Source organism: Psammomys obesus, unplaced genomic scaffold (genome assembly GCF_907164565.1).
Source record: "Psammomys obesus unplaced genomic scaffold, mPsaObe1.curated_primary_1811, whole genome shotgun sequence".
Lineage (NCBI taxonomy): Eukaryota > Metazoa > Chordata > Mammalia > Rodentia > Muridae > Psammomys > Psammomys obesus.
In genome coordinates, this window is record NW_026590062.1 from 21,567,080 (window position 1) to 21,594,861 (window position 27,782).

The 27,782-nt window shown below is 49.8% G+C and overlaps 2 protein-coding genes across 2 annotated transcripts in view; one reads left to right on the plus strand and one right to left on the minus strand.

Moving 5' to 3' along the window:
* Positions 1 to 22,673, plus strand: part of LOC129676005 (general transcription factor II-I repeat domain-containing protein 2) — a 30,556-nt gene extending 7,883 nt beyond the window's left edge. Inside the window, exons 4-16 of the mRNA XM_055606226.1 lie at positions 819 to 938; positions 3,643 to 3,826; positions 4,201 to 4,229; positions 7,722 to 7,776; positions 8,456 to 8,499; positions 10,086 to 10,163; positions 12,552 to 12,608; positions 13,269 to 13,331; positions 16,117 to 16,194; positions 17,693 to 17,773; positions 18,608 to 18,791; positions 19,266 to 19,294; positions 20,834 to 22,673. Coding sequence (XP_055462201.1) covers positions 819 to 938; positions 3,643 to 3,826; positions 4,201 to 4,229; positions 7,722 to 7,776; positions 8,456 to 8,499; positions 10,086 to 10,163; positions 12,552 to 12,608; positions 13,269 to 13,331; positions 16,117 to 16,194; positions 17,693 to 17,773; positions 18,608 to 18,791; positions 19,266 to 19,294; positions 20,834 to 22,407 — 2,576 coding nt within the window. The 3' untranslated portion in view covers positions 22,408 to 22,673. The remainder of the gene's footprint in view (positions 1 to 818; positions 939 to 3,642; positions 3,827 to 4,200; positions 4,230 to 7,721; positions 7,777 to 8,455; positions 8,500 to 10,085; positions 10,164 to 12,551; positions 12,609 to 13,268; positions 13,332 to 16,116; positions 16,195 to 17,692; positions 17,774 to 18,607; positions 18,792 to 19,265; positions 19,295 to 20,833) is intronic.
* A 1,862-nt stretch (positions 22,674 to 24,535) lies between these two features.
* Positions 24,536 to 27,782, minus strand: part of Ncf1 (neutrophil cytosolic factor 1) — a gene marked incomplete at its 5' end in the record, with an annotated part of 7,772 nt that continues 4,525 nt past the window's right edge. The window contains 4 exon segments of the mRNA XM_055606164.1: positions 24,536 to 25,856; positions 25,993 to 26,138; positions 26,614 to 26,721; positions 27,291 to 27,408. Coding sequence (XP_055462139.1) covers positions 25,738 to 25,856; positions 25,993 to 26,138; positions 26,614 to 26,721; positions 27,291 to 27,408 — 491 coding nt within the window.

Genomic DNA, 27,782 nt, shown 5'->3' on the forward strand with positions numbered 1-27,782 from the left:
TTGAGGATTTTTCATCATAGTTGATCAGGCATGCAGCTCTGGGATTTTCTTCTCTAGAGTGGAATTTTTACTTTTGCTGAGACAGGCTGGCCCAGAGTCAATATTTAGCCAATCCTCCTGCCTGTACCTCCTGAGTGCGGGAATTGCAAGTCTGTACCACCATGCCCAGCCCTGGTTTCTTGAGATAGTGTAGGATTCAGGTGTTGATTTGAAGATTTTCTCATTACTGTCATTTTGAGGCAGCAGCAACTGAGAGAGTCTAGTCAATATTGCCCTTGTAAGGGCTCTCCGTCCTCAGACCCGCCAGCACTGGGGTCTCAAGGGTGAGCACTCTCTCTGGCATACAGGTAGCTGTGTCTCGGGTGGCCACCATGCTGGATCCCATTCATCACACAGCCTGTTCTGTCAGGGCTGGAGAGATGGTCAGTGCTGACGGGCTTGTTGCGCGTACAGGGGCCCGCATCGGGTGGCTAAGAACCGCTGGTAGCTCCGGCACCAAGAGATCCGATGCCCTTTCCTGGCCTCTGAGAGCATCCACACACATGTCACACAGACACACATGTTCACGTAAAAATAAATCCTAAAAAAATACTCTATTCTTGGGGCTTGGGGATCCAGCTAGTAGCAGTTACCACGCATGTGTGAAGCCCTGGCTTCCATCCTCAGAAACACACACACACACAAACACCCTCTCTGTAAAAGGGTCATCTTATGGTTTTCCTTTTTTTTTCCCCCTCCTTTTCCTCTCAATACCAGAAATACAGATGGGAGGGAACAGAAAGAATGCGTGCCTGACCGTGCTCCTTCTGTATTTGCAGGCCAGGGGGAAGGGCTCGCTGAAGAGAAACCCCCGTGTCTGGAAAATGGGACACAGGTCTGCCCAGGAGAAGCCCAGCTGCTCAGGAAAGCAGTGGAGGACCATTTCTGCTTCTGTTACCGTGAGTCGCCGTGGGGCACAGGCACCGTGTGTGTGTGTGTGTGCTCTCGAGCCTGTGTGTCTGTGCGTGTGTGTCTATATGTGTGTCTGTCCCTGTGTGTGATATGATATGTGTGTATGTGATGTGCTATGTGGTGTGTGTGTGTATGTGTTTGTCTGTGTATGTGTGGTGTGTGTCTGTATATGTGTGTTTCTGTCTCTGTGTGATGTGAAATGCAGGATGGGTTTGTGTGTGTAATGTGCTATGTGGTGTATGAGTCTGTGTGTCTGTCCATGTGTCTGTGCTTGATGTGATATGTGTGCGTGCTTGTGCTCTGCTCTGTGGTATGTACACATGTGTGTGTGTGTGTGTGGTGTGTGGTGTGTGTGAATGAGGTGCATACATGCCATACGGTACACCTCGAGGTCACAGAACAACTTGCAAGAAGTTGTTTCAGATTGGTTGAACTCACTTTTACCCGCTGAACCATCTCTCTAGCCCCTGAGTACTCTAAATAGCTATGTAGGAGTTGTGCGATTGTATCAGCTTCATAACTTAGATTTCTATGAACTCATTTATTAATAATTTATATATTTACTTTTGCAGTGCTGGGGAGGGAACCCAGAGTCTCATTAATGCTAGGCAGGTGCTGAGCCATACTCCAACCCCTCACTGGGGGATTCTAGGCAGGTGTTCTACCACTGAGCCACACCCCTAGCTCCTCACTGGGGGTATATTCTAGTTCCATCCCCAGCATCACAAAAGGAAAACACACACAGCACCTCTAAATCATTAGATAGCTGTGTAGCAGAAAGGGGAATGTAATGAGTACAGATAGGAACAAAGTATGATACACATGTACATATAGGAAAATGTCACAAGAAAGCTAGATATGATGGAGCACACTTGTGATTCCAGCACTCGAGACCTGAGGCTGGAGGATCACTACAAGTTGGATACCAGCTTAGAATTCAGGCCACCTAGGCTCCCTTTTTCAGAAACAAAAGCGAAAGAACTAGGGAGCTGGCTTAGTGTTGCTTTTTGTATAAACATTAGGATCTGAGTTCAAATCCCCAGCACTGTATTACTGACCTTCAGCAGCAGCTGAAATTTTACAACTTTGTAGATGTTTTAGGGTAAAGAAGAAAAAGCTCCTTTGTGCCTTTTAAAAAATTTTTCTGTGTATGTGTGTTTCGCCAGTATGCATGTGTACATACATGTGTGCCTGGTGCCTACAAAGATCAGAAGAGGATGTTGAATCTTCCAGAGTTGAAGTTACACACATGTGGGTGGTGGGAACTGAACCCAGGTCTTCGGGAAGAACAGCCAGTGCTCTTAACCACTGAGCCATCGCTTTAGCCCCTCCCTCGTTTTTGGAAATGAGAAAAGGTTTACTTTGGCCTATTTTTGTTTGTTTGTTTTTTCAATTTATTTTATTTACTCTATATGAGTGTTCTATCTGCATGTACACCTGTGTGCCAGAAGAGGGCAACAGTTCCTAGTATAGATGGCTGTGAGCCACCATGTGGTTGCTGGGAATTGAACTCAGGACCTCTGGAACAATAGACAGTGCTCTTAGCTGCTGAGCCATCTCTCCAGCCCCTTGGCCTATTTTTTGAATAATGTATTTATTATTAACTTATTTTATGTACATTGGTGTGAACTGAAGTTACAGACTGTTGTGAGCTGCCATGTGGATCCTGGGATTTGAACCTGGGTCCTCTGGAAGAGCAGCTAATGCTCTTAACTGCTGAGCCATTTCTCTAGCCTCCATGGCCTGTTGTTTTACAGGTATATTATTCAGGGATTTCTAGAAAAAGAGACTGATAGAATGATTATATGATTTTTATATATTGTCATAGTTGGGGTTTCTGTTGTTGTGATGAAACACTATGACCAAAAAGCAAGTTGGGAAAGAAAGGGTTTATTTGGCTTACACTTCCATATATGTATATATTTGTGTGTGCACTGGATATATATACTATATATGTGAATGTAGACATTCATATAATATAATGACCACATATACTGTATATATATATCTATAATATACACATATATAATATATATATATATATTTATACACACACATAATATGATTTATTAGAGTGTCTTACAGGGTGTGGTCAGGGATCTGGTTGTTGTTCAGTCCACAGGGCTGGGTGTCATAGCTAATCTGCAGCCTGTGTTGGAATCCCAGAGAAGTAGGTTCTAATATCAGTGCAGACATGCCCCAGCAGCAGGATCAATGAATTCGCCAGCAAGAGTGAGAGCAAACAGGCAAAATGCAAAAGCTTCCGTTTTCCATGTCCTTTCATGTGGGTGGCCATCTGAAGGTGTGGCTCAGATTTAGGGTTGGGTCTTCTGGCCTCAAATGATCCAGATTTAGGATAAGTCATCTCACCTCAAATGATCCTTCACAGGTGTGTCCAACTTGTTGGGTTTTAGTTGATCCTGGTGTAGTCAGATTTACAACCAAGATTAGCCATTACAGGAGAAGCAAGAGTCCATCACGGCAAGGACGGCATGGCCACAGGCAGGGCGTGGGTGGCAGCAGGCGCAGGAAGTTGGCTGACCTCATCGCAGCCACACTGAGGAAGCACAGAGAGAGTGAGCATGCTTGTGCCCTCAGGCCACATGCCCCTCCCTGTGTCTGTCACACTGGATGAAACTGGCGGGTGGGGACTTGCGGGAGCTTCATTCACCATCTCAGCTCTTCTTCCAGGTAAAGCCCTGGGGACAACAGCCATGGTCACTGTTCCCTATGAGCAGATGCTTCAAGATGAGGCAGCTGTGGTGGTTCAGGGCCTCCCAGAAGGCCTGGCCTTCCAGCACCCGGACAAGTACAGTCCTGCAACCCTGAAGTGGATTCTGGAGAACAAAGCGGGGATCTCATTCGTCGTAAACAGGTAATCTGCCCCCTAGCTTCTAGCAGTTCATGTGGAGATAAGCTGGCTTGAGCCAAGTGTGGCGATGCAGGCCTGCAGTCTCTGTGCTGGGAGACTGAGGCAGGGGAATCACTGAAAGTTTGAGGCAAGCCTGGTACAGTGAGTTCAAGGACAGCCTGAGATAGATACCAAAATCCTGTCTCACAAAAAAGAAAAAAAGAAACTTGTCATGGTCTGGGGCCACAGCTGAGACAGCCGAGTCATAGAGCACTCCCCTGGCACGCACCAGGCCCTGGGTGCTATGCCCAGCATTACAACAAAATAAAGTGGATTGTTCACTGTGTGTGACTGCTCTGCTGTGTTCATGTTGGGTAACGGTGTTGGTTTTCTTGCAGACCTTTCCTAGGTGCAGACAGCCAGCTGGGTAAGTAGCAGGTTCTGATCCTTGGTGGCCGCCTGAGCCGCCAACCCATTCCACTATTACGATGATGATGCATGTTTCAAGATGCTTCTCCATCTTACCACACCGATGAGGCAGCCCGAGTTGGGGGCGGGGTGGCAGCTTGATTATAGATCTCTTACCTATAGGGTCACCCAGTGAGGTGATTCGGTAGTAAAGCACCTGCCTAGAATCCCCCAGTGAGGGGCTGGGGTGTGGCTCAGTGGTGGAGCACCTGCCTAGAATCCCCCAGTGAGGGGCTGGGGTGTGGCTCAGTGGTAGAGCACCTGCCTAGACTCCCCCAGTGAGGGGCTGGGGTGTGGCTCAGTGGTAGAGCACCTGCCTAGAATACTTTTATGATGGGCTCAAGGCATGCTTTTATAGGAGAGTGCTTGTCTAACATGCATGAGACCCTGGGTTCTCTCATCAACGCTACAGAGAGAGAAAAAAAAACTTATGGCACTATGATGCTAAAAGACTAGGTAGATGTCTCACACAGGGAGAGACAGCAGCCAGAGACTTGTCACAGCCCAGGTTAGAGAGCCAACCTGGTGACAGGCACCTGGTCTTCTGGAGGAGTGTGGGATGTCGGGACTCAACTGCTGGTCAGTGAGTACCAGCCCTGCACAAAGTTGTTGGGTTGAGGGGGCTCTGAAACTCAGGGGGAGAAGGAATAGCCCTGTTTAGCAAAGAGCCAGGAAAAAGGTGGTGCTCCTAGAATGTCAAGGTCGCTCCCAGGGTTGGCATGGGGCTGGAATAGCTTAGCTGACAAGCAGTCCAACAACATGGCCCTCAAGATAAGCAGGGACTCACTGGAGCGTAGCCCACTGCCATGGCCCAGGCATCGGGGATCTAAGGCAAGAGCTTCGGGAAGTTAGGCCAACCTGAACTGCATAGCAGGTTTGAGATAGCACTGCGTATTAAGACCCCGCCTCAGAGAGACAGAAGTTAGAGAGGAAAGAAAATAAGCAGGGGCTCACCAGTTTGGTTCTCTTGAGATGACAAAGCTCAGTGGCAGGGCGCCTGCAGACTTGTGGGAACCCAGACGTCCCCTGTGCCCCGATTCCCAGCAGTGAGGGTCCCCCTCTCTACTTCCAAATATCTCTGCCAAAAGCATTTCAAAGTCCACCCGTCTATGCCTGGGCATAATAGCAAGTATCTTTCATTCCCAACAATCAGAATTCAGAGGCAGGGGTATCTCTGAGTTCAGAGCCAGGCTGGTCCATCTAGTGAATCCTAGAACAGCCAGAGCTTCATTGTAAAAACCCTGTCTTTAAACAAGAAAGAAAGGAAATCCACTCATGTTATTTTCTTAAATAATTTTACCCCTTATTTTCTTAAATTATTATTATTATTCATTAGTTTTTTGAAACATGCCTTCTCTGTGTAACCTTGGCTGTCCTGGACTCACTTTGTAGACCAGGCTAGCCTCAAATTCACAGAAATCTGCCTGCCTATGCCTCCCCAAGTGCTGGGATTACAGGTGTGTGGCACCCTGCCTGGCTAAATTGTTATTTTTGAAATGTAGCTGGAGCTGTGTGCTCCCAGTGGTTCACAAAACATGATGTCTAAAGGGGATGTAATGATGGACAGCATGGGCAGAGGAAGGAAGCCAGGGGTGGGAACTGTGTGCCCTCCATTGCTGTGCACCTAAATCAACACGGTCCCCTTCCAGGCCGCCTATTTGTGGGGTCTTTGTGAGGTCCTTGTGGTCCTCTTGCTCCTAATAGAGTAGGAGTCCAGCAGGGTGGCATACACTGTCTTCCTCCCACTGGAGAGGCTGAGGCAGGAGACCAGCCTGGGCGACATAGCAAAACCCTGTCTCAAAGAAAAATCCAGTGAGTGTCAGGGGGCAGGGGGATGGGAGGGCACAAGCATGTAATCCCAGCACTCTGGAGGCAGAGGCAGGCAGCTCTCTGTGAGTTGGAGGCCAGCCTGGTCTACAGGGAGAGCGCCAGGACAGCCAGGACTGCACAGAACAGCCCTGTCTCAGAAACAACAAAACCAAAAAAAAAAAAAAAATCCAGCAAAAGCACTGGAGAGATGCTGCAGCGGTTAAGAACTCCTGCAGAAGACCCGGCACCCACACTGCCCCTCAAACTGCCTGGCACTACAGCTCCATGGGATCCATGCCTGCTTTGGCTTTCAAGGACACCAGGCATTCATGAGAAACACATGCATTCAAGCACTGGCACATACACATAAGAAGTAAAATACATGGCTTGTTTTTTGTTTTGTTTTTTTTTTTTTATCCAAAGAAGAACCTGTAGGTTGATGGTCGAATGACAACCAGGTGACTGTCACCCAGGATGATTCCTATTTTGGTACCACAATACCAGTCACACACACAGCTGACATTCAGTGCTTCCGTGGTGACAGTGCTATTTTCCTCAGCCTGTATGGGATGTCAGCACTGGGACTCCACATGATAACTCCAAGTCCCGGAAGGTCAGATTTCTTCTATACGATGGCAAAGGATTCTCCAGTGAGGCCTGTGCTGGTTCTGTGTGCTCAGTCCAGTCTAGCCCACTTAGAATAGTCCACCTAAGAACAGGGAAGAGTGGCCAGTGGCTGTCATCCCAATGCTTGGGAGGCTGAGGCAGAAGAATAACAGGTTTAAGGCCTGACTGGGCCATACAGTGAGCTTCGGGCCAGCCTAAGCTACATGCTGAGACCTCATTGCAAACCAACAAAACAGGCCTAAGGAAATGGAACGCGGTGCTAAAACCTTTGCCTACCATGTGTGCCCTGGGTTCAAGCCTCAGCACCAAAATAAAACATAAAAATAACAAATCAGAAAAATAAAAAGTCATAGTCCAAATAAAGAAAAGAATTTTAAAGCAAGAAGGAGCCCAGCAGTGGCGGCACACGCTTTTAATCTCGGCGCTCAGGAAGGCAGAGACAGGCAGATCTCTGAGTTCAGGGCCAGCCTGGTCTGCAAATTGAGTTCGGGGGAGGAGGGTGGAGCAAGAAGGAGAAATGAAATCTGCACTGTGGAGGTGAAGGTAGAAGGATCAGGAATTCAGGGTCATCCTCAGCTGCACAGGGTGTTTTCAGGTCATCCTTAGCTACTTATCTCAAAAACACAAAACCAAAAAGTAATGTTGTATTGTTTAGGGAACGATGATGACACAGAAAGCCTCTGATGTCCAGGGCATTGGGGACCTGGGGTTGGGAACCAGCGGGTGTGGAGGGCACTGTTTCCATGAAGAAGCAGACAGGCCAGGGTAGTGACTTGCTCAGCTGACCCGCTGGTGGGTGGCCAGGTGGGGGTCCATACCTACACCCCTGGTGCTGTCTGCCCAGCAGCTGCCCACCCCTGCTGTAGCAAGCAGGACTGTCCTCCCCGCTACCCTTCTGTGCTGGCCTCGAGTTGAGAATTCTCTTTTCTCTGCTTGCTTTCAAGTCATGTGTCCTCGAATGCGAGTCCTGTTCCACACTGCTGAGACTAATGTGTGCATTTCTGTTCTTGTACAGCTGGCCTTGGGATGGTGACAGGTGCTGAGAGGCCAGCGCCAGCACCAAATGCCAGGTAACAAATAAATACTTAGAGCAACAATTAATAAAGGATAGAATGCGCAAACCAGGAATAGTGGGCGACAGAAAAAGGGAGTATGAGCTGATCATGGTTAGAGAAATGACATGGCAGGGGCTGCAGAAATGGCTCAGTGATTAAAGAACACTGGCTGCCCTTCCAGAGGACTCAGGTTCAATTCCCAGCACCCACATGGCAGCTCACAACTGTCTGTAATCCATGTCTAGGTGATTTCACACCCTCATACAGACGTACTTGCAGACAGGATTTAAGATCAATTCCTGCTCTTCCAGAGGACTCCAGTTTGGTTCCCAGCACCTGTATCAGGCAGTTGATGACTACCTGTAACTCAGTTACAGGCCATCTGACACCCTCTCTAACCTCTGTAGGCACCACACACACACACACACACACAGTATACATACTACATGCAGGCAAAACACTAACAAAAAAATAACCATTCCTGACCTTATTTCTTATTTGTTTATTTTTGGTTTTTCGGGACAGGATTTCTCTGTGTAGTTCTGGCTGTACTGGAACTCACTCCGTAGACCAGGCTAGCCTTGAACTCACAGATCCACCTGCCTCTGCCTCCTAAGCGCTGGGATTAATGGCATTCATCATCATGCTCAGCTCCACCTTCATTTTCTTGACCTGGGTTCTGTTCTCCTTGCAGCTGTGGCCCCATCAGTGTGAAAACCGAGCCCATGGAGGATTCTGGTAGGTGCGCTGATGCTTGGACAAGCGGATGTTTAGCAGGTTATCATTTGACTGACAGCTTTTTATTTACTTTTATAAAAATGAATACTACATATTTCCCAGCACTTGGGAGGCAGAGGCAAGTGGATCTCTGAGTTCAAGGCTAGCCTGGGCTATAAATCAAGTTTCAGGATGGCCAGAGATACACAGAGAAACCCTATTTCAGAACTTTAAAAAAGTATTTAACCATAACTAGGACCACATTTGTAGAATACTAGGTAAGTATCTGAAATGTTTGGCCAGCAGGTAAAGACACTGGCCTAATGGCCTGAGTTCAGGCCCAGTTTCCACATCCTGTAAGAAGAGAACCACCCTCCACACACCTCAGTCCACAGCATGTGTGTACACACACAGAAAAAGGAGCCATTGAGAGTGTTCCTGTTCTTCAGGGGACCCAGGTGTGGTTCCCAGCACCCACATGGGGCCTCACAACTGTCAGCCCCCACGTGGGAGCTCACAATTGTCTGTAACAGTAGGCCCAGGGGATCTGATGCCCTCTCCTGATGTGTAGACACATACACACAGAAAAAAACACCCATCCATATAAGCAAACAAATGGGATTACATGTGTGAGCCGCCAGTACAGCTTTGGATGGCCATTGTGCTGAGGCCAGAGTAAGGCAGGTGGTGACCTCTTCTGTCTCTTGATGTATCCCTGATGCAGGGTCTATCCGTGACCCTGGGACTCACGTTTTCTGGATGCCCACAAGACCCAGCAATCCTCCTGCCTCCATTCCATTTGGAGCTAGTATTACAAGTGTAATCCTCCAAGCAGGATGCCTGGGCCACTTTTTGGGTGCTCAGACCTGAGTTAGTCTTCATAACTGCATAACGTGTGCTCTTATCCACCTGCTCACATCTCCAGCCCCTATATAGCTTTAGGTGTTTATTTTTTAAATCTTTGAGCATCCAAGAGACAAGCCAAAGGCAGCTGAGAGTGGAGAAGTACCCATGACCAGCGATAACCAGGAAAGAGTTGGGACTTGAAAGCAGCCATGTTGGGCCTGAGACACACACCCCACAGCTCAGATCTGCTCAGCTGTGACACTTGGCTCATTTCTTCCTCTTTTCTCCAGGGCTATAATTAGAGTTTGGTCTTGCATGTTCCCCACAGGGCCAGGGTTAAACACCTGTTCCCCAGGGAGGCACTGGGAGGTGCTGGGACCCTTGACAGAGGCTCCTGGGAAATCTTCAGGTCATGGAGGCCTGGCCTCCAATTTACTGTTAGCCAAAGAGAGCTTTATTTTTAAGACTCAGTCCTTAAAATCAGGTCCTTACTAGCCTGGAACTTGCCATGTAGATGAGGCTGGCCTTGAACTCACAGAGATCCACCTGCCTCAGTCTCTGGAATGCTGGGACTAAAGGTGTAACACCATCACACCCTACTTCCAAAGAGGATCGAAAACTTCTGTTTCTCCTGCTTTTGCCTCTGTCTCCCCAGTGCTGGGACGACAGGCTTGTGCCACCATTCCCCACCAAACCACATGTTCCATGTTAGCTGGCTGCGCCTTCTTGAGCCCTAACTGTGATCTCTGTTGCATTCTTAGGCACTTCACCAAAGGCAGTAGCCGTGCTAGTCAAGACAGAGTCAGAGGATCCCAATTACTATCAGTGTAACCTGCAAGGTAAGGGCATGCCAGTCCCTTCACGGCCAAAATGGCAATCACCACTCAAGGAAGAGCCGAGAAGGAGGAAAGGGACAGGAGGATGGCTCAGTGGGCAAGACCCCTTGCCGCGCAAGCATGATCCTCACCACCCAAGCAAGAGCGTGGTGTGGCCACAGTTGCCTGTAACATCAGCACTGGGGGAAAGGCACAGGAGGACCTCTGGGCTTGCTGGCCTGTCTCAAGGGGATGAAGCGGAGAGTGATAGAGCAGGACACCAGATAGCCTCCTCAGGCCTCTGCCTGTGCACAAGGGCGCCTGTACCCGCAGTGTGTGAGTACACCACACACAGCACACAGAACGAGGGTCACAGATTATGTGTGTTGGCCTAGACTAGCAAGTTGTATTTTGAATAATATGATGAATGTCCCTTAAATACAGTGGGGCATTTGAGGGGCACACTTGTAATCCCAGTGCTCAGAGGGTAAAGGCAGGAGAATCTTAAGTTCAAGGCTACGGAGCAAGTTGAAGCCTGTGCTACAGGGGACCCTATCTCAAAAATTAGGAAAACCAGGCTGGAGAGATGGCTCCATGGTCAAGAGCACTGCCTGCTCTTCCAGAGGACTCTGGTTCAATTCCCACACCAAAGTGACAGCTCACAAGCATCTATAACTCCAGTTCCAAGGGATCCAGCACCCTCACACAGACATATATGCAGGCAAAACACCAACACACATGAAATAATTTTTTTTTTTTAATTAAGGAAAGTTTCTTAACCAGGTGCAGTGGCACGCACCTGTAATCCCAGCACGTGGGCAGGCAGAAGCAGGCGGATCTCTGTGAACTTGAGGCCAGCCTGGAGCACAAAGCAAGTCCAGGGCAGCCATGGCTACATAGGAAAATCCTGTCTTGAAAAAGCAAACAAAAACAAAAACTAAAAAAGAGAGAGAGAGAGGAAGGGAAGGAGGGAGGGAGGAAGGGAAGGAAGGGAAGGGAAGGGAAGGGAAGGGAAGGAAGGAAGGAAGGAAGGAAGGAAGGAAGGAAGGAAGGAAGGAAGGAAGGAAGGAAGGAAGGAAGGAAAACTTAAATTGCCATTGTGCTTGCAGTCATGGTAATGCAGTTTATTGAGCCAGGTCAACAGTTTGTAAAGGACCCAACTCAGTTTGTAAATGATGCACCAAACCTCATAGCAAAGACTTCCAGGGGCTGGAGATGAAGCTGAGTGGTTAAGAGCATTGTCAACTAACTCTTCCACATGTCCTGAGTTCAATTCCTAGCACCTAGATCGAAGCTCACAACCATCTATAACTGTAGTCCTATGGGATCTGATGCCCTCTTCTGGTGATCAGGTGTATATGCAGTCATATACATTAAACAAATAAATGAGTGAATAATTCCAGAAGATTGCCATGGCCACAGCAATAGGATTGGGACCCGTTGGCTTCCCTGTGAAACTGATCTGTAGCTAACACTGTTGTGGGTGGGAAGCAGTAAGTAGTAAGTGAGAGAATGAGAAGTTCATGAAGCACATCTGTGTGCTTCTTGTGTTTGTTTTTTTTTTCCCCCTCTTCTTTCTGTATCTAAATTCAGGTAATTTCAAAATAAGCTTGTTTTCCATCCAGCACCCACATGCTTGAGGGAGAGAACCAACTCCTACAAGTTGACCTCTGACCGCCACACAATCACTGTGCCATTCACGCCCCCCACGTCTGCATACATGTCATAGTTAAATAAATGTAAAACTTTTTTTGTGTGTGTGTTTCAAGACAGGATTTCTCTGTGTAGCCCTGGCTGTCCTGGAACTTACTCTGTAGACTAGGCTGGCCTCAAACTCACAGAGATTTCTCTGCCTTTGCCTCCCAACTGCTGGAATTACAGACATGCACCAGCACTGCCTGGCTAACTCCTCTTTCTTATTTTATTTTGTTTTGTTTTGTTTTTTTTTTTTTTGAGATAGGCCTTATGTAGCCCAGGCTGGCCCCATACTTACTGTGCCCTAGAGAATGATCTTCAAGTCCTTATGCTCCTGGCTCTACCTCCTGAGTGCTGGGATCATAGGTGGTGCCACTCCCAGTTTTATGTGGGGCTGGGGGTTGAACCCAGGGCATCCAGCGTGCTAGGTAAGCACTCTATATACTGAGCCACACCCCAGCCTTTGAAAGTTTCCATTGTGTTCAGTGACTTGTTGTATTTATTTATTGGTGAGGAAAGGGGGAAGTGCCATACTGCTCAGAAGACAATTTTCAGGAGTCGGTTCCCGCCTTTCATAATATGGATCCTGTGAATTAAACACAGGTCATCAGGCTTGGCTGCAAACGCCTCTGCCTGCTGAGTCATCTCGATGGCCCCAGTGACTTCTGTATGGGTTGTGTTTCTCGCTGAGCTGTAGATTGTTTATTCTCCTTTCAGGAAGCCAGCATTCTTCCACCAGCAGCGATGTCATGGAAATGGAATTACCATCTGAAGGTTAGAAAATAAAGCGTCTCCTCCCCTTAAACATGTGGGAAATAAAGAAAGTGGCTTCCTGGCACGCCTGTCTTAGGATGCAGCATGAAAGGCTGTGTGTTTTGGGTTCCCTGATCTGTAGGTGAGAACCTCACACTGGTTCTGCCGTCTGTGGCGTCACCACACCAAGTCTTTTGTTTGCTGACAGAAGATGGAGGTAGCCCAGGTTGGAGGCACACCACGTAGCCACTGTGGGTTTAGTGTGTACAGAACACGGGTAAACTTTCAAGACTAGTGGCTGGAGAGACGACTCGGCAGTGACAAACATCTGCTCATCTTCCAGAGGACCTGAGTTCAGTTCCCAGCATCCACATAGCTGCTTACAACTATAACTCCGGTTCTGGGAGATCTGACATCTTATGACCGCTGCATGAATTACACACACACAGTACACATACAGACATTCCAGCAAACACTCATATACATAAAACAAACCTTTAAAAAAAAACTCCCAAAAGAACACAGCCTGAGCTACAAAAGTCAGTCCTTGACTCAAAACAAAAACAAAACTGCAGGGGGAGCATAGATTTGGGTCAGGGGTTGCGGATAGGGGCAGTGACATGTTACAGGAACCTGAGATTGCTTAATAATGGATGTCATTTTAGACCTTTTCTTTTCAAGAGTCTACTCCACTGGTCTCTTCAGAGACAAATGAGGATGTTGAGGCTGATGTGAAAATGGAAGGTGAGTCCGAAACACTTGTGATTGTCATTTGGGCAGGGCGGCTCTCTCCGTGGCTTTCACTGTTTCTGAAACGATTATTGTAGGATGGTGATTGAAACCAGTGTGTGTTCACATGCGTGCGTGTGTTAGGTGCTGTGGTGGTCTGGATGAATGTAGGTTTTCTTTGGGGGACTGCTTATATCTACCACCCTTCAACCCTATTCCACCCTCATCCTTTCCAACCCCCCAACACTAGGTAAGAGAGAAAGGTTAGAGGGAAAGGGGGCCGTGGAGCTCTTTAGACTACTTCTTGCTGATTAAGGGCAAGTCCAATCTTCTTTGTCAGAATATCCAGAAAACCAGCAATCCAGCAGTAATAAACCCAGCAGCAGGAACCAGCAGCCAGGGCAGCAGCTGCCACCACAGGCCCGCTCAGGGCTCTCCCATTCATACCCTCTCTAGTTCCCAGAATTAAACTCTCTGCAGCTGGCAAAAGTCACACCACTCCTAGAGCTCGAGACAATCACAGTTAATGACTACGGACAAACTGAAGCAGCCCCATGCCCCACACCTGGGATTAAAACAAAAACATTCACATAACTGGGTTTTCTCACTACAGATGAGAATGGCCCCCATAGGCTCTTATATTTGAATACTTGATCTGAAGTTGATAGAACTGTTTGGGAAGGATTCAGAGGTGTGGCCTTGGTGGTGGAGGTGTGTCACTGGGGTGCAAAGCCCACACCATTTGTGGTTAGCACTCTTCGCCTTGTGCTTGTGGGTCAAGATATAAACTCTCAGGTACTGCTCTGGCACCATGCCTGCCTGCCTTCTACCATGATGGTCATGGACTCTAACCCTGTGAAACCATAAGCCCAAGAAACTCCTCCTTCTATAAGTTGCCTTGGCAGTGGTGTCTTATCATAGTAATAGAAGAGTAACTAGACAGATACCCATGACACAATGCATGTGGGACTCAGAGGGCAACTTTGTGGCGTCTCTTCACCCGTTCCACCTTTATGTAGATTCTGGGCACCAAACTTGGGTCACCAGCATTGCAGAAAAAGTACCTTTTCCCACTCTCACCGGACCTCAAGTATAAATGATTAGTCGTCTTCTTTTTCACTACAGTTAGGATTAACGCTTGAGGGTTTGTTTGGTGGAGGTCACTGGGTGGTGTCCTCACCCTCCATTTATGAGAAGCCAGCAATGCCACTTGGAGCCCTTGATTCTGACAGTTTTATCTTTCCAACAAGAATAAAAATCTGATGGCGGCTGTCTCCCTAACAGGCGAGCCTCAGGAGTCAGGGCCTTTTGAAGATGTCACCATGTGCTTAAGCAGAAATGGGCTGGCCTGACACTCGCCCAGGAGGCGCTGTGCAGGAAGTGGTGCAGGACAGCTCTGCACATGCGGCTTTTCGGGGCTGTCTCCAAACCAGCTCTGGATTGCTGAGCTGGGACACAGGAGAGAGGCAGGAAGGCTTCAGCAGTGAGGGGATGCGGACTTCATAGAGTACCTCTAAAAACTAAGAAAGCACACTCCGGAGCTGAAAGGCCAGTGCATGCAATGAAAGCAGACATGCCTCCAAGCCAGCTGTGCTGAGAGGGCAGGAAGAGAGATTGACTTGTAATAGCAGCTTGCCAAGGAGAACAATTCAAGAGCCAAGATGAATGAGTGCAGCTTCTTCTTCTTTTTCTGTAGTCTCCTTACTTCCACAGCTGTAATGCTTTCAGCTCATTGAAGTTTTCCTTTTGATGTAAATAAATGCAGGTGGAGCGGACGAGACTGGGCTGACCCCTCTCTTCGCTAATCCTGTTAAGCCACAGAGTACGGTATCAGTGGTTGCCATCCACAGCATGTTAGCTACTGTCACAGTGCTGCAACAAAATCCCTGCCTAAAGGGACTGTAAGCCGGATTTGGGGGAGCACGCCTGTAATCCCAGCACTTGGGAAGCAGAGGCAGGCAGATCTGAGTTCAAGGCCAGCCTGGTCTACAGAGTGAGTTCCAGGACAGCCAGGGCCACACAGAGAAACCCTGGCTTGAAAAAAACAAAAATGGGCTGGAGAGGAGGCTCAGAGTTTGAGAGCACTGGCTGTTCTTCCAAAGGTCATGAGTTCAATCCCCAGGTAAACCCCTGGTGCCTCACAACTATCTAGTGAGATCTGGTGCCCTCTTCTGGTGTGTAGGCACACATGCAGGCAGAGTTCTGTATAAATAATAAATAATTTTTTTTAAAAAATGCAAAAACAAAGAGACTGTAGACATAGCTCAGCGGTTAAGAGCATTTGTTGATGTTCCAGGACCTGAGTTTGGTTCCCGGTGACCTGTGGCTCAGAACTGCCTGTAACTCCAGCTCCAGGGTATCCAGTGCCCTCTCCTTGCCTCCACTGTACTCATATGCACAAATTCCAACATAGACACACATTCATACACATAAATAAAACGGTATTTTTCTGAGAAAATTAGCACCTTAAAGGAGGAAGTGTTTCTTGTGACTCATAGTTTGAGAGGAGACAGTCTTTGACAGCTTAGGAGGCATGGAAGCTGGAGTGTGAGGTGACTGGCCACATTGTATCCAGTCAGGAAGCAGAGATGGGAGCTGGTGCTCAGCTCTCTTCCTTTTTCAGTCTTGGCTTCCAGAACATGGGGTGGAGCCCCAACGTCAGGGTGAGGCCCCCCTTCCCAGTTTAACCTCTGGAATCATCCTCACAGATATGTCCAGTCACTTCTTGTCAAGTAAGGCTTGGGTGTTTTTTAGAGACTTGCTGATTTTCTGTTCACTCTAACTCTTTTCCTCTCTTAAGGAAATGCAAGTTCATCCAACATTATAAGTTCTGCAGCTGGTGTTGAAGATCTTAGGATTGTACAGGTGACAGTTCCAGGTAGAGACACCCATTGTCATCTTCTTTTGTTTCACATTTTTCTTTTTGTAAAGATTGTTTTCCCGTATTTATGTGTATGTGTGTCTGCTATGTGAGTGCAGTGCTTGTGGAGGCCAGAAGAGGGCACTAGGTCCCTTGAAGCAGTACTGGAACTCACTCTGTAGACCAGGCTGGCCTCAAACTCAGAGAGCCACCTGCTTCTGCCTCCAGAGTGCTTCGATTAAAAGCATGCGCTGAGTTTTGCCTGTGTGTGTGTATGTGCACCATGTGCCTAGTGCCCATGGAGTTCAGATGGTAAGAGCTACCATTTGTGTACTGGGAAAGGAACCAGGTCTTCTGCAAAAGCAACAAGTGCTCTTAGCTGCTGGGCCATCTCTCCAGCCCTTCCTTCTTTTCCTGCTCCTGTTCCTCTTGTTCCTCCTCCTCCACCGCCTCCTCTTCTTCTTTTGTTGTTGTTGAGTCAGAGGTTCTCTATGTTAAGAGCTCTGGCTGTCCTGGACTAGCTTTGTAAACCAGGCTGGCCTCGAACCCACAGAGATCCACCTGTCTCTGCCTCCATGGCTGGGATTAAAGGTGGGTGCCACCATACCCAGCTCTCACTCTTTATAAAAATTGTTTATTTAATTGAGGCAGGGGTTTACTATGTATCCCTGGTTGTCCTGGAACTTACTAGGTAGACTGGCTGGCCTCTGACTATAGAGATCTTTTTGCCTCTGCCTTCTGAGTGCTAAGAGGTATGCACCACCACACCAAACTTTAAAAACTGTTTTTAATAATCACCACACATATCTTTAATTCCAGCATTTGAGAGGCAGAGGCAGGCAGATCTCACCCTGATCTGCAGAGCAAGTTCCAGGACAGCCAGGAAGGGATACACAATGAAACCCTATCTTGAAAAAGACAAAAACACAAAACAAAATTTTAGTAAAAAAAAAAAAAAAATTAAAATTTTAAGTATTGAACAATATTCCCTTCTAGTCCTGGCATCGCTTTTCCTTAATTTCTTGCCATATTGGATGGGCTAAGGTTTGCATTACAGTGTTGAAGGCAGCAGTGCAGAGAGGCACCCTGTCTTATCAGCATTGAAGATGTTCCTCAGAAGTGGCATGGGCAAGGGGCGGAGGCGGCTCCTGGCTGCAGAGGATGGCTGCTGTTGTAGAGGGCCCAGGTTCTGTTCCTGTCCCACGGCTGCTCTCAACCACGTGCTCCGGGGACTCTCGTGTCCTCATCTGACCTCCGTGGGCGCTTGCAGGCATGGGGTACACACATAAATACAAATACAAAATTGAAAGTAATATGGGCTATGTTGCTATGGGGCTGTCATTTGGAAAATCGCTGTCCATAATGGTCTCCATTTTGTGAATTTCCCAAGTGCTTAGTTGTTGCGGTCAGGTAACTAAGTCATAAGACAGTGTCAGCAGGCATTTCTGCTAGTGTCTGTCTCGGAGAAAAAGAAATGTATGAATGAGACTGGTTTCCTTTATCCAATTCTTTTTAGAGAATGAGGAGAGACTGTCAGGCATTGAGAAAATCAAACAGCTTCGAGAACAAGTGAATGACCTCTTCAGTCGAAAATTTGGTATGTTTCTGTATCCAAAATGTATTTGTTAAATTGTGTGTGTTTGGGGGCTATGTGCACGTGAGTACACATGTGTGTACTGGAGCTGGAGTTACAGGTAGTTGTGAGCTGCCCAACATGGGTACATGGGTGATGGGAATCAAACTCAGTCCTAGGAAGAACAGCAAGTGCTCTTAACTGCCAAGCCATCTCTCCCGTTCCACACCTCCAAAATGTGTAACCTTTCCCTCCTCCACCCCTTTGCGAAGTACTGAACAGTACTTTAGTCCTGTTATACTCTCTAGCCAAAATACTCTTTATTTATTTATTGTTGAGACAGGATGTACAGCCCAGGCCAGTCTTGAATTCAGTCAAGATATTCTTGCACCAGCCTTGAAAGTGCTGGGTCACAGGCCGCTGCCATGACAGGAAGTTCAGGAGGCTCCATAAAGTGGGCGGTCCTTCAACTTTTGTTCCTCCTGTTTTAGCCTCCTGAGTAGTTGGGCTTCTCGGCCTGTGTCACCAGGCCCAGCTCAGGTACTGCTGGGTTTGGAGACAGCGTGTCACTTTGTTGCTCTAGCTGACTTCAAACACTTAGACTCCAGTGATCCTATGACTTGGCTCCTCAACAGGTGTGTGCCTCCGGGTCCAGCTCAAATCTTGACATTAAAGATAAAGCATGACAGGCTGGCATGTAATCCAAGCACTTAGGAGGCAGAGGCAGGAGGATTCCTTTGCATTCAGATCCAGCCTGGGCTACCCTAGACCCTGACTTAAAACAAAAACAAAAAAAAGCAGAGTTTTGGAAAAGTAAGACACAAAGTCACCCCATTTCCACCTCCTCTCTCACCACAGGGGAGGCGATCGGGGTGGACTTCCCCGTGAAGGTACCCTACAGGAAAATCACCTTCAACCCCGGCTGCGTGGTGATTGATGGCATGCCCCCGGGGGTGGTGTTCAAAGCCCCCGGGTACCTGGAGATCAGCTCCATGAGGAGGATCCTGGATGCTGCAGACTTCATCAAGTTCACCATCATTAGGTGAGGGCGTCTCTCTCCACACCAGAGCATGCTGGAGATGGGCAGCTGCCTAGTGGGCGGCAGCTCAGGAGCTGGGCCAGGAGACCAGCAGGGGAGGGGGAGGAGCCACACTTCATTTCAGATCAAGATGCTCAAGGCATTCACTCACTTCTGCTCCCACAGCTGTGTCTCTAGCCCTGTCCCTTCTATTATTTCTTACTGTAATCACTTACAAGGGGCTTGTCATGGCACAAGTGTGAGGCCAACTTGTGGAAGTTCTTTCTTTCGACCACGTGGTCCCCAGAGACTGAACCGGGGGCTCAGGGTTGGCGGCGAGCACCCTTACCTCGTCTGGCTGACTGTCGTGGGCTATGACCTTCAGCCTCACCTCCGACTCTGCCTAGCATTGTGCTGACACCACCAAAAGTGTGGAGACACAGCTGGCTGGGCAGAATGGAAACAAGCTCCCCCTCTTTCTTCTGTGTCTCCCCACAGACCACTTCCTGGACTTGAACTTAGCAACGGTGAGTACTCTTCGGAGAAAGAACATTCCAGGACACAGTGGTTCGTGGCATGCCACAGTGGGCACTTACAGGGTCCTTACATCTGATCTGCGCTGAGCCTTCCAGCGAAGCACGTGGCTTTTCAGATGTGCTGGGTTTGTTGTTGTTGTTTTTGTTTTTTTGTCTCCTGTGTTTTGTCACAGGGTCGGGGATGGTACCCAAGGTCTCACACACACGAGGCAAGCACTCTACCTCTGACCTATACCCGAAGCCCTGCTTTACATTTCATTGTAGCTCCCTTTTGTTTGGTTGGGTTTTTTATTGTTTGAAATGGGGCCTCAATATGTATTTCTGGTTGGCCTGGCAACTCTCAAAAGATCCACCTGCCTCAGCCTCCTGTTTGCTGGGATTACAGGTGGGCACCACCGTCCCCCGCTGTCCGGTCTTCGCAGGGTCTCAGTCCTGCAGTCCCAGACTGGCCTGGAAACCTATTCTGTAGTCCAGGCTGCCTTCAGCCTCACAGTCCTCCTGCGTCCACCTCCCCAGTGCCAGGTGACACACCTATGACAGCGCTCCTGGGTTTATGTGGCGTTAGAGATCAAAGCCAGTGGGGCCACATGCATAGTAGGCAAGCACTCTGTCTCATCCCCAGCTCCATTTTGTTTGTTTGATTTCTCTCTGTAGCCCTGGCTGTCCTGGACTCACTTTGTAGACCAGGCTGTCCTTGAACTCACAGAGATCTGCCTGCCTCTGTCTCCCGAGTGCTGGGATGACAGGTGTGCACCACAGGGCCCAGCTCCAACTACATTTTCTTATTATAAATTTTCATATTTGTGCTCTCGGGAACTGTCCCACTCACCAACACATGGGCCAGGAGTGCTGGCTCCGGTAGATACTCCTAGCACTAGGGAGGCTGATCCAGGAAAATTGCATGAGTTCTAGGCTAGCATGGTCTACAGAGTAAGACTGTGTCTCAAAAGAGCTAAAACAAACGCAAACTGCACGAGTAGTCACACTGCTCGTGAGTTAGGTGGGGTGTGGTGTACCCTGGGTCTTTTAGACCGGCAGGGAAGTCCTGTATCTCGTGCGCTTGGTCCCTTCTTTAATATCTCAAGCCTCTTTTGGGAGTTAGGCAAGGTGGCACACACCTGGGATCCCAACACTGAGGAGACTGAGCAAGATTCCCACCAGGAGTTCAAAGCCAGCCTGAGCTACAGAGTGGGCAGTCTCAAAAAAGCCAGAGAAAGAGCTAGGCTTGGTGGCGAACACCTTTAGTCCCAGCACTCAGGAGGCAGAGGCAGGCGGATCTGTGAGTTTGAGTCCGCCTGGTCCACAGAGTGAGTTCCAGGACGGCAGAGCTAAAAGCCAGAGAGAAAGCTGGGTATGGTGGCACACACCAGTAATCCCACACTTAGGAGGGGGAGGCAAGGGTCAAAAGTTGACTAGCGCTGGGTTATCAGGAGACCCTCTCAAAAATAAAATATAAAAACATACATACGATAGAAGATAACAGGACAAGAGACAGGGAGTTGAAAACCACCATTCCATGTCTCTATAAAGTGGGAAAACGGAAGATAGACCAGGAGGGCCGCGTGTTTCAGGAAAAGTGGGAGCGCGCCTATTTCTTCGTGGAGGTGCAGAACGTCCCCACGTGTTTGGTCTGCAAGCAGAGCGTGTCGGTGTCCAAGGAGTACAACCTGCGCCGGCACTACCAGACCAACCACAGCCGGCACTATGACCAGTACGAGGGGCAGGCCCGGGACGAGAAGCTCCGAGAGCTCAAAGGGGCGCTGCGGAAGTACCTCCTGGGGGCGTCGGAGGCCGTGTGCCCCGAGCAAGCGTTCGCCAACGCAGGTCCACCCGCCAGCACCGCGGCGCGGCCGGTGGAAGAGGTGGCCGGGAGCCTGTGGGAGAAGTTACGGCAGAAAATCCGGTCATTTGTGGCCTACTCCCTCGCCATCGATGAGATCACGGATATCCACGACACCCCGCAGCTGGCCATCTTCATCCGCGGCGTGGACGACAGCTTCGACGTGGCCGAGGAGCTTCTGGACACTGTGCCCACGACAGGCGCCAAATCCGGGAACGAGTTATTCCTGCGCGTAGAGAAGAGTCTCGGCAAGTTCAGTATCGACTGGTCCAAGCTGGTGAGCGTGGCCTCCACGGGCACACCGGCCATGGTGGACGCCAGCAGCGGGCTGGTGACGAAGCTCCGGGCCCGGGCCTCGTGCTGCAAGGGAGCCGACCTCAAGTCCCTGCGCTGCATTATCCACCCCGAATGGCTGTGCGCCCACAAGTTAAGGATGGGCCACGTCATGGACGTGGTGGTGGACTCCGTGAACTGGATCTGCTCGCGTGGCCTGAACCACGGCGACTTCACGACCCTGCTGTACGAGCTGGACAGCCAGTACGGCAGCCTGCTGTACCACACCGCGCTTAAGTGGCTGGGCCGGGGCTTGGTCCTCAGGAGGTTCTTCGAATCCCTGGAGGAAATAGACTCGTTCATGTCTTCCCGGGGCAAACCTGTGCCCCAGCTCAGCTCCAGGGACTGGATCCTGGACTTGGCCTTCCTAGTGGACATGACGACTCACCTCAACGCGCTGGATGCCTCCCTCCAAGGCCATTCGCAGATAGTGACCCAGATGTATGACTTCATCCGGGCCTTCCTAGCGAAACTGTGCCTCTGGGAGACGCACCTGGCCAGAAACAACCTAGCCCACTTCCCCACGCTGAAATCCGTCTCCCGCAGCGAGAGCGACGGCCTCAACTACATCCCCAAGATCGCGGAACTCAAGGCCGAGTTCCAGAAGCGCCTGGCAGATTTCAAGGCGTGTGAGGGCGAGCTCACCCTGTTCAGCTCCCCGTTTTCCACCAAGATTGACAGCGTGCGCGAGGAGCTCCAGATGGAGGTGATCGACCTGCAGTGCAACACGGCGCTGAGGGCCAAGTACGACGAGGTGGGCGTCCCCGGCTTCTACAGGCACCTCTGGAGCAGCTACCCCAAGTACAGGGGCCACTGTGCCCGGATGCTGTCCATGTTCAGCAGCACCCACGTCTGTGAGCAGCTCTTCTCCATCATGAAGCTGAGCAAGAAGGAGGCGCAGTGGGGTCCGTCACTCCCCATAGCCACGTGAGGGGGCAGGGGGCGGGGCCCGTTATCGCTGGGCCGGGGAGCCCAGGCGGGACGATCAGAGTTTTGAGTTCAAGGTCAGCCTGAGCTAAGTATCAAGACCCCACTTAAATAAAGCGAAACTGCTGGAAGAGAAACAGAAGGGAAATCTGGCCACCCCCGTCTACCTCCATTGTGTGGAGACTTAGAATGTTCCGGACCTTATAGGCTGTGCGATGGAGCCAACTGTTAAACCCCTGTTTAATAAAATAAAAGTTCCCCTTTCCCCCACTTGGAATCAGAATCCTAATTTATATATCACACCTGTTGATATGCCTTTTGACATCTGTCTGTAGTTGAGTCATACCATAACTATTGTAATTCAGTTGGCTCCTCTTGTGCTTGACTGACTTTTTAAAGATTTATTTATTATTTACACAGTATCCTGCCTGCACACCGGAAGAGGGCACCAGATCTCACAATAGATGGTTGGGAGCCACCATGTGGTTGCTGGGAATTGAACTCAGGACCTTTAGTTAAAGCAGCCAGCGCTCTTCACCTCTGAGTCATCTCTCCAGTCCATGCTTAACTGGCTTATGTCGTTCATCTACATTGTGCACTTTCAATAAACCACTGTGAAAGAGTGTGTGGTTGGCTGGGGGAGCTGGCACATGTCTGTGAGCCCAGCACTCAGGGAGGCAGAGGCAGGCAGATCTCTGTGAGTTTGAGGCCAGCCTGATCTACAAAGCAAGTCCAGGACAGCCAGGGCTATACAGGGAAACCCTGTCACCAAAAAAAAAAAAAAAAAAAAAAAAACAAGGGAAAAAAAGGAAAAACAAAAAAAAAAAAAAAAAAAAAAAAAAAAAGAACCTTGGAGAAAGAAAGAAAAAGAGAAAGGAAGGAAGGGAGAAAGAGAGACAGAAAGAAAGAAAGAAGAAAGAACATGTACAAACGACCATGTGCCCATAAGCCAAAGTTGGTGCAGTCCCAACTGGTCTCTGCCCCCTTCCTGATGGATTTACCCTAAATAAATTGCCTGTATTTCCTGGGCTGTGGATTCCTTGTCTCTGGCTCTCAAGCCCAGAGACACTGGAGACCGTGTGTGCACTCAGGGAGACCGACGGTCAGCAGACAGTGACACCCTGACTAGCTGGCAGCCAAGGCCCTTGCTCCATCTAAGGCTTCCCTGCACAGACCTTTGGCGGCTTCCCTGACCAGCACAGGGCAGGAGCACTGGGGTTGTTACAAGATCAGAAATACAGAAAAACAAATGTCGGGGGAGGGGCTACCAGGATGGCATTCCAGCACTCAAGGGTGGAGAGAGAGTGATCAGGAGCTCAGTTATCCCACCACCTAGGGAGTTTCTGGCTAACCTGACCTACAGCAATCCTGAATCCACACACCACACACACACACACACACACACACAACACACCTGTGCAAAAAAGGGGGCAACATTTAATCGGGACTTCAGTTTAGGAAAAATAAACAACAATAAAATTAAAATGCTGTACACTTGTAATCCTAGCATTCAGAAGCCTGAGACAGGAGGATCAAGGACATCCTCGGATACATAGTGAGGCCAATTTTCCAAGAAGAAGAGGAAAGTGGAGAAAGTGTTTCCTCTCCGGAGCAGCTGGGAAAACAGGCCTGCAACACCAGGCCTGTTACAAGAATTGTCTTTTGCAAGATGTGTGGCTTCATTTTGCACCCTGGTTTCTGACTTTGTTAGGGTTTCTATTTCTGAGACAAAACACCATGACCAAAAGAAAGTCAGGGGGAAAGGGCTTGTTCAGCTTACACTTCCATATTAGTGTTCATCACCGAATAAAAATCAGGACAGGAAGTGACACAGGGCAGGAGCTGATGTGGAGACCATGCAGGGGTGCTGCTCACTGGCTTGTTCTCATGGTTCGCTCAGCCTGCTTTCTCATAGAGCCCAGGACCACCAGCCCAAGATGGTCCCACTCAAATGGACTAGGCCCTCCCCGATCAACCACTAAGAAAATGACTTACAGCTGGGTCTTACGGAGGCATTTTCTCTCTTTTTAAAATTTTTTTAATGTGTATTTATTATTTTATGTTCATTGATGTTTTGCATTATATGTTTTACATTATATATATATAATGTAAAATTCCAGTTTTAGGGGATCTGACACCCTGCCATGTGGGTGCTGGAAATTGAACCCAGGTCCTCTGGAAAAGCAGCCAGTGCTTTTAACCACTGAGTCATCTCTCCAGCCTCATGGAGGCATTTTCTCAATTGAGGTTCCCTCCCTTCAGATAACTCTAGCTTCTGTCAAGTTGACATAAACCAACCAGCACAGTTTCTTTCTTTGCATTTGGGAATGGAGTTACCAGCAAGGTCTTAGGGACATGAAGGTGGCAGGCACTGCCCACTAATGACAGCTGCTTTTCATCACAACCCACCACGTTCCCCTATACCAAGATTATGCTTTGGGGTGGGGTGGTTTAAAACAGGGTCTCACACTGTAGTCAAATGTGATCTCAAACTCACCACATGGTCCAGGCCAACCTTGAACCTAACAGCAGCTTTCTTAGCTCTTGCTCTGAAATCACAGACATGCGCCTCTGTCTCCCAGAGGCTGAAGCACCAGCACATCCACTTATCGGATGTTGGGGATGGAAGCCAGGCCCTCCTGCATGCTAGTCAAATACTGTCAACCGGGCAGTATTGAGCCCCTAGGACAGTGCTTCTCAACCTTCCTAATGCTGCGACCCTTTTAAGATTTATTTATTATGTATACAGTGTTCTGTCTGCATGTACGCCTGCTTGCCAGCAGAGGGCACCAGATCTCATTATAGATGGTTGGGCGCCACCATGTGGGTGCTAGGAATTGAACTCAGGACCTGTGGAAGGGCAGCCAGTGCTCTTGGCCCCTGAGCCATCTCTGCAGCCCCTTAATACAGTTAGTTCCTCTTGTCGTGGTGCTCCCCAACCATAAATTTTTTTAACTGCTACTTCATAACTAATTTTGCTATGGTTATGAATCTTAATGTTAAATACCTGTGGCTTCCAATGGTCTTAGGAGACCCCCGGGGCACGAATCACAGGTTGAGAACCGCTGCCCTAGGACGTTCCTATCGTCTTTGGTGGAAACTGCGGCAACGTGCCGTCAGACCTTTTTTCCTGTCCTTGCAAACTCCTCTAGCAGAGCTCACTGCCTTTCATCCTCTCGGTATCCCTGGGGAGGAACCCAGCCCTGTCCTTTGCTGCAGAGTCACAGTCCATCCCAGCAACATTTATTAAGGCAAGGGAGAGCCTCTGAGCGCAGGCTATATACAGGTATATACAGGGATTTGGATGGGACGCTCTCTGTGGCCCAGGCCCTCCTTACACGGCGGACGCCAGCTTCCGCTTGGTGCTCTCCGTGCAGCGGTGCAGGATGAGGTCCGCGCTGGGTCTCGGGGGCACGGCGGGCTGCGGCTTGGCGCGCTGAGGCGACCGACCGTCTGCAGGGAAAGCCAGGACCATCAGAGGCCTCGCCTCCCAGCCCTTCCCGGCGCGACCTCCAGTCCGGAACCCGCCCCTAGGTCTCGCCCCTCGCTCGGCCCTCCAGCCCCGGCCCCGCCCCCTTCCGAGGCTCACTGTCCGCGCTCTCCGCGCTCTGCGGCCCGGGTCGCGCAGGACGTCGCCGCTGCTGCAGGAACCGGACGCTGTTGCGGCGGTAGGTGTCCTGGCTGAGGCGCTTCCGAGAACGCTGGTGGATGCTCTGCGCGTTGCGGATGGTCGACCTGGCCCAGCAGGATGCGGACGTCAGCGCCCCAGAGTCCCTGCCCCCAAGACCCTAAGCCTGGCTAGAGAAAGTAGGGTGCGGAGAGACTGGGGCACCCTAAGATCCTAGGCCTGACCTCTGGCTGCAGAGGGACTGGCACCCCTCAGGTCCTAAGCCTGTATTTAGCAAGTGCAGTGCAAGCAGGGGAGCATGCAGGAGCTGCGAGGGTCACGGAGGCTACCCTGTCCCAGAGCCCAGCCCTGTTTCCCACACACGCCCTGACCATCAAAGTGCTCCTTTCTCGGGGACCATCCCAAAGGACTCTAAGCATCTGCGCACTTCTCACTAGCTCTGGCCCTGATTGCCTTCCCTCCTGTCCCTGTGTCAGCCACACCCAGCAACAGCGAAGGCAAAGCGCTAAAGCTCATGGGAACCTACCCTGCCAGGAACCTGTCTCCCTCCCCGGAGTCTCCCTCAGGCCAGCCCCCTCTCACCTGCGCGGTGGCGCCCCTCGGCCTCTAATCTGCCGCTGGGCCTGGGTTATCTCCTCCCCAGCCTTCTGCAGATACATGGATGGGAAGTAACCGGTGGCATCCCCTTTCCTGCAAGATGGGCCACACGGGAGGCTCAGGCAGTCACCGGGGGTGTGCGCACAGCTGGGCCTTCAGAGCGCCGCAGCCACGGGCACCAGTGCAGGCCACGAGAGTTCAAACACCCAAAATTTTCCACACCCAAAAGGCCAGCCTGTTTCTTCTTGTGTCAGCACAAGCCCACTAGGCTCCCAGCCCTCCTTTTCAAGTCCCGCAGGCGGAAGAAGCTGTGTGTGTGTATCTTGCCAGCGTGTACTATGACACCTTTAAGAGTCCTGAGTGTTGCTGGGTGGTGGCTCACACCTGTAATACCAGCACTCAGGAGGCAGAGGCAGGAGGATCTCTGTGAGTTTGAGGCCAGCCTGGTCTACAGGGTGAGTTCCAGGACAGCCAAAGCTGCACAGAGAAACCCTGTCTCAAAAAAACAACTTGCTTCTCGCTTGCTTTGTCTGTCTGATTTCTGAAGGTCCTGGAGAGGAAACTCAGTGGCTGAAGAGGAAAGAAGACTGCAGAATCACAGAGCCCTAGTGAGGGCCCCATGCCCGCCCACACAGAGCCATGCAGGGGAGGGGCTTTCCTACCTGACCACCCACCAGCCGTCCAGGAGCTTATGAATGACCTCGATGGCTTCACCCTCAGACAGGGACACCTCATCCTCTTCCACAGCCGTGTAGGCTTTGATGGTTATGTAGGGCTCACCTGGTCCACAGAGGGAGCACACGGTGAGGGGAGTCTACTCAGATCCCAGCACTCTGTTTCCTTCCCCCTGAATGCCAGGCTACCTCCATGTGTCCAGCCACCGCCACACACACACACACACACACACACACACACACACACACACACACATGACCCTCCTCAGTCCCTCAGATATATTCCTTCTTGGTTTCCCTCTCTAGGTGTTTAAAAGACTTTATTTTATATAGTGTAAGGATGGGACCAAGGGCTGACAATAGGCAATGGAAGAGCTCTACTATGGAACTTTGCCCCAGCCCCTCACTGGGGGATTCTAGGCAGGTGCTCTATCACTGAGCCACACCCCCAGCCCCTCACTGGGGGATTCTAGGCAGGGG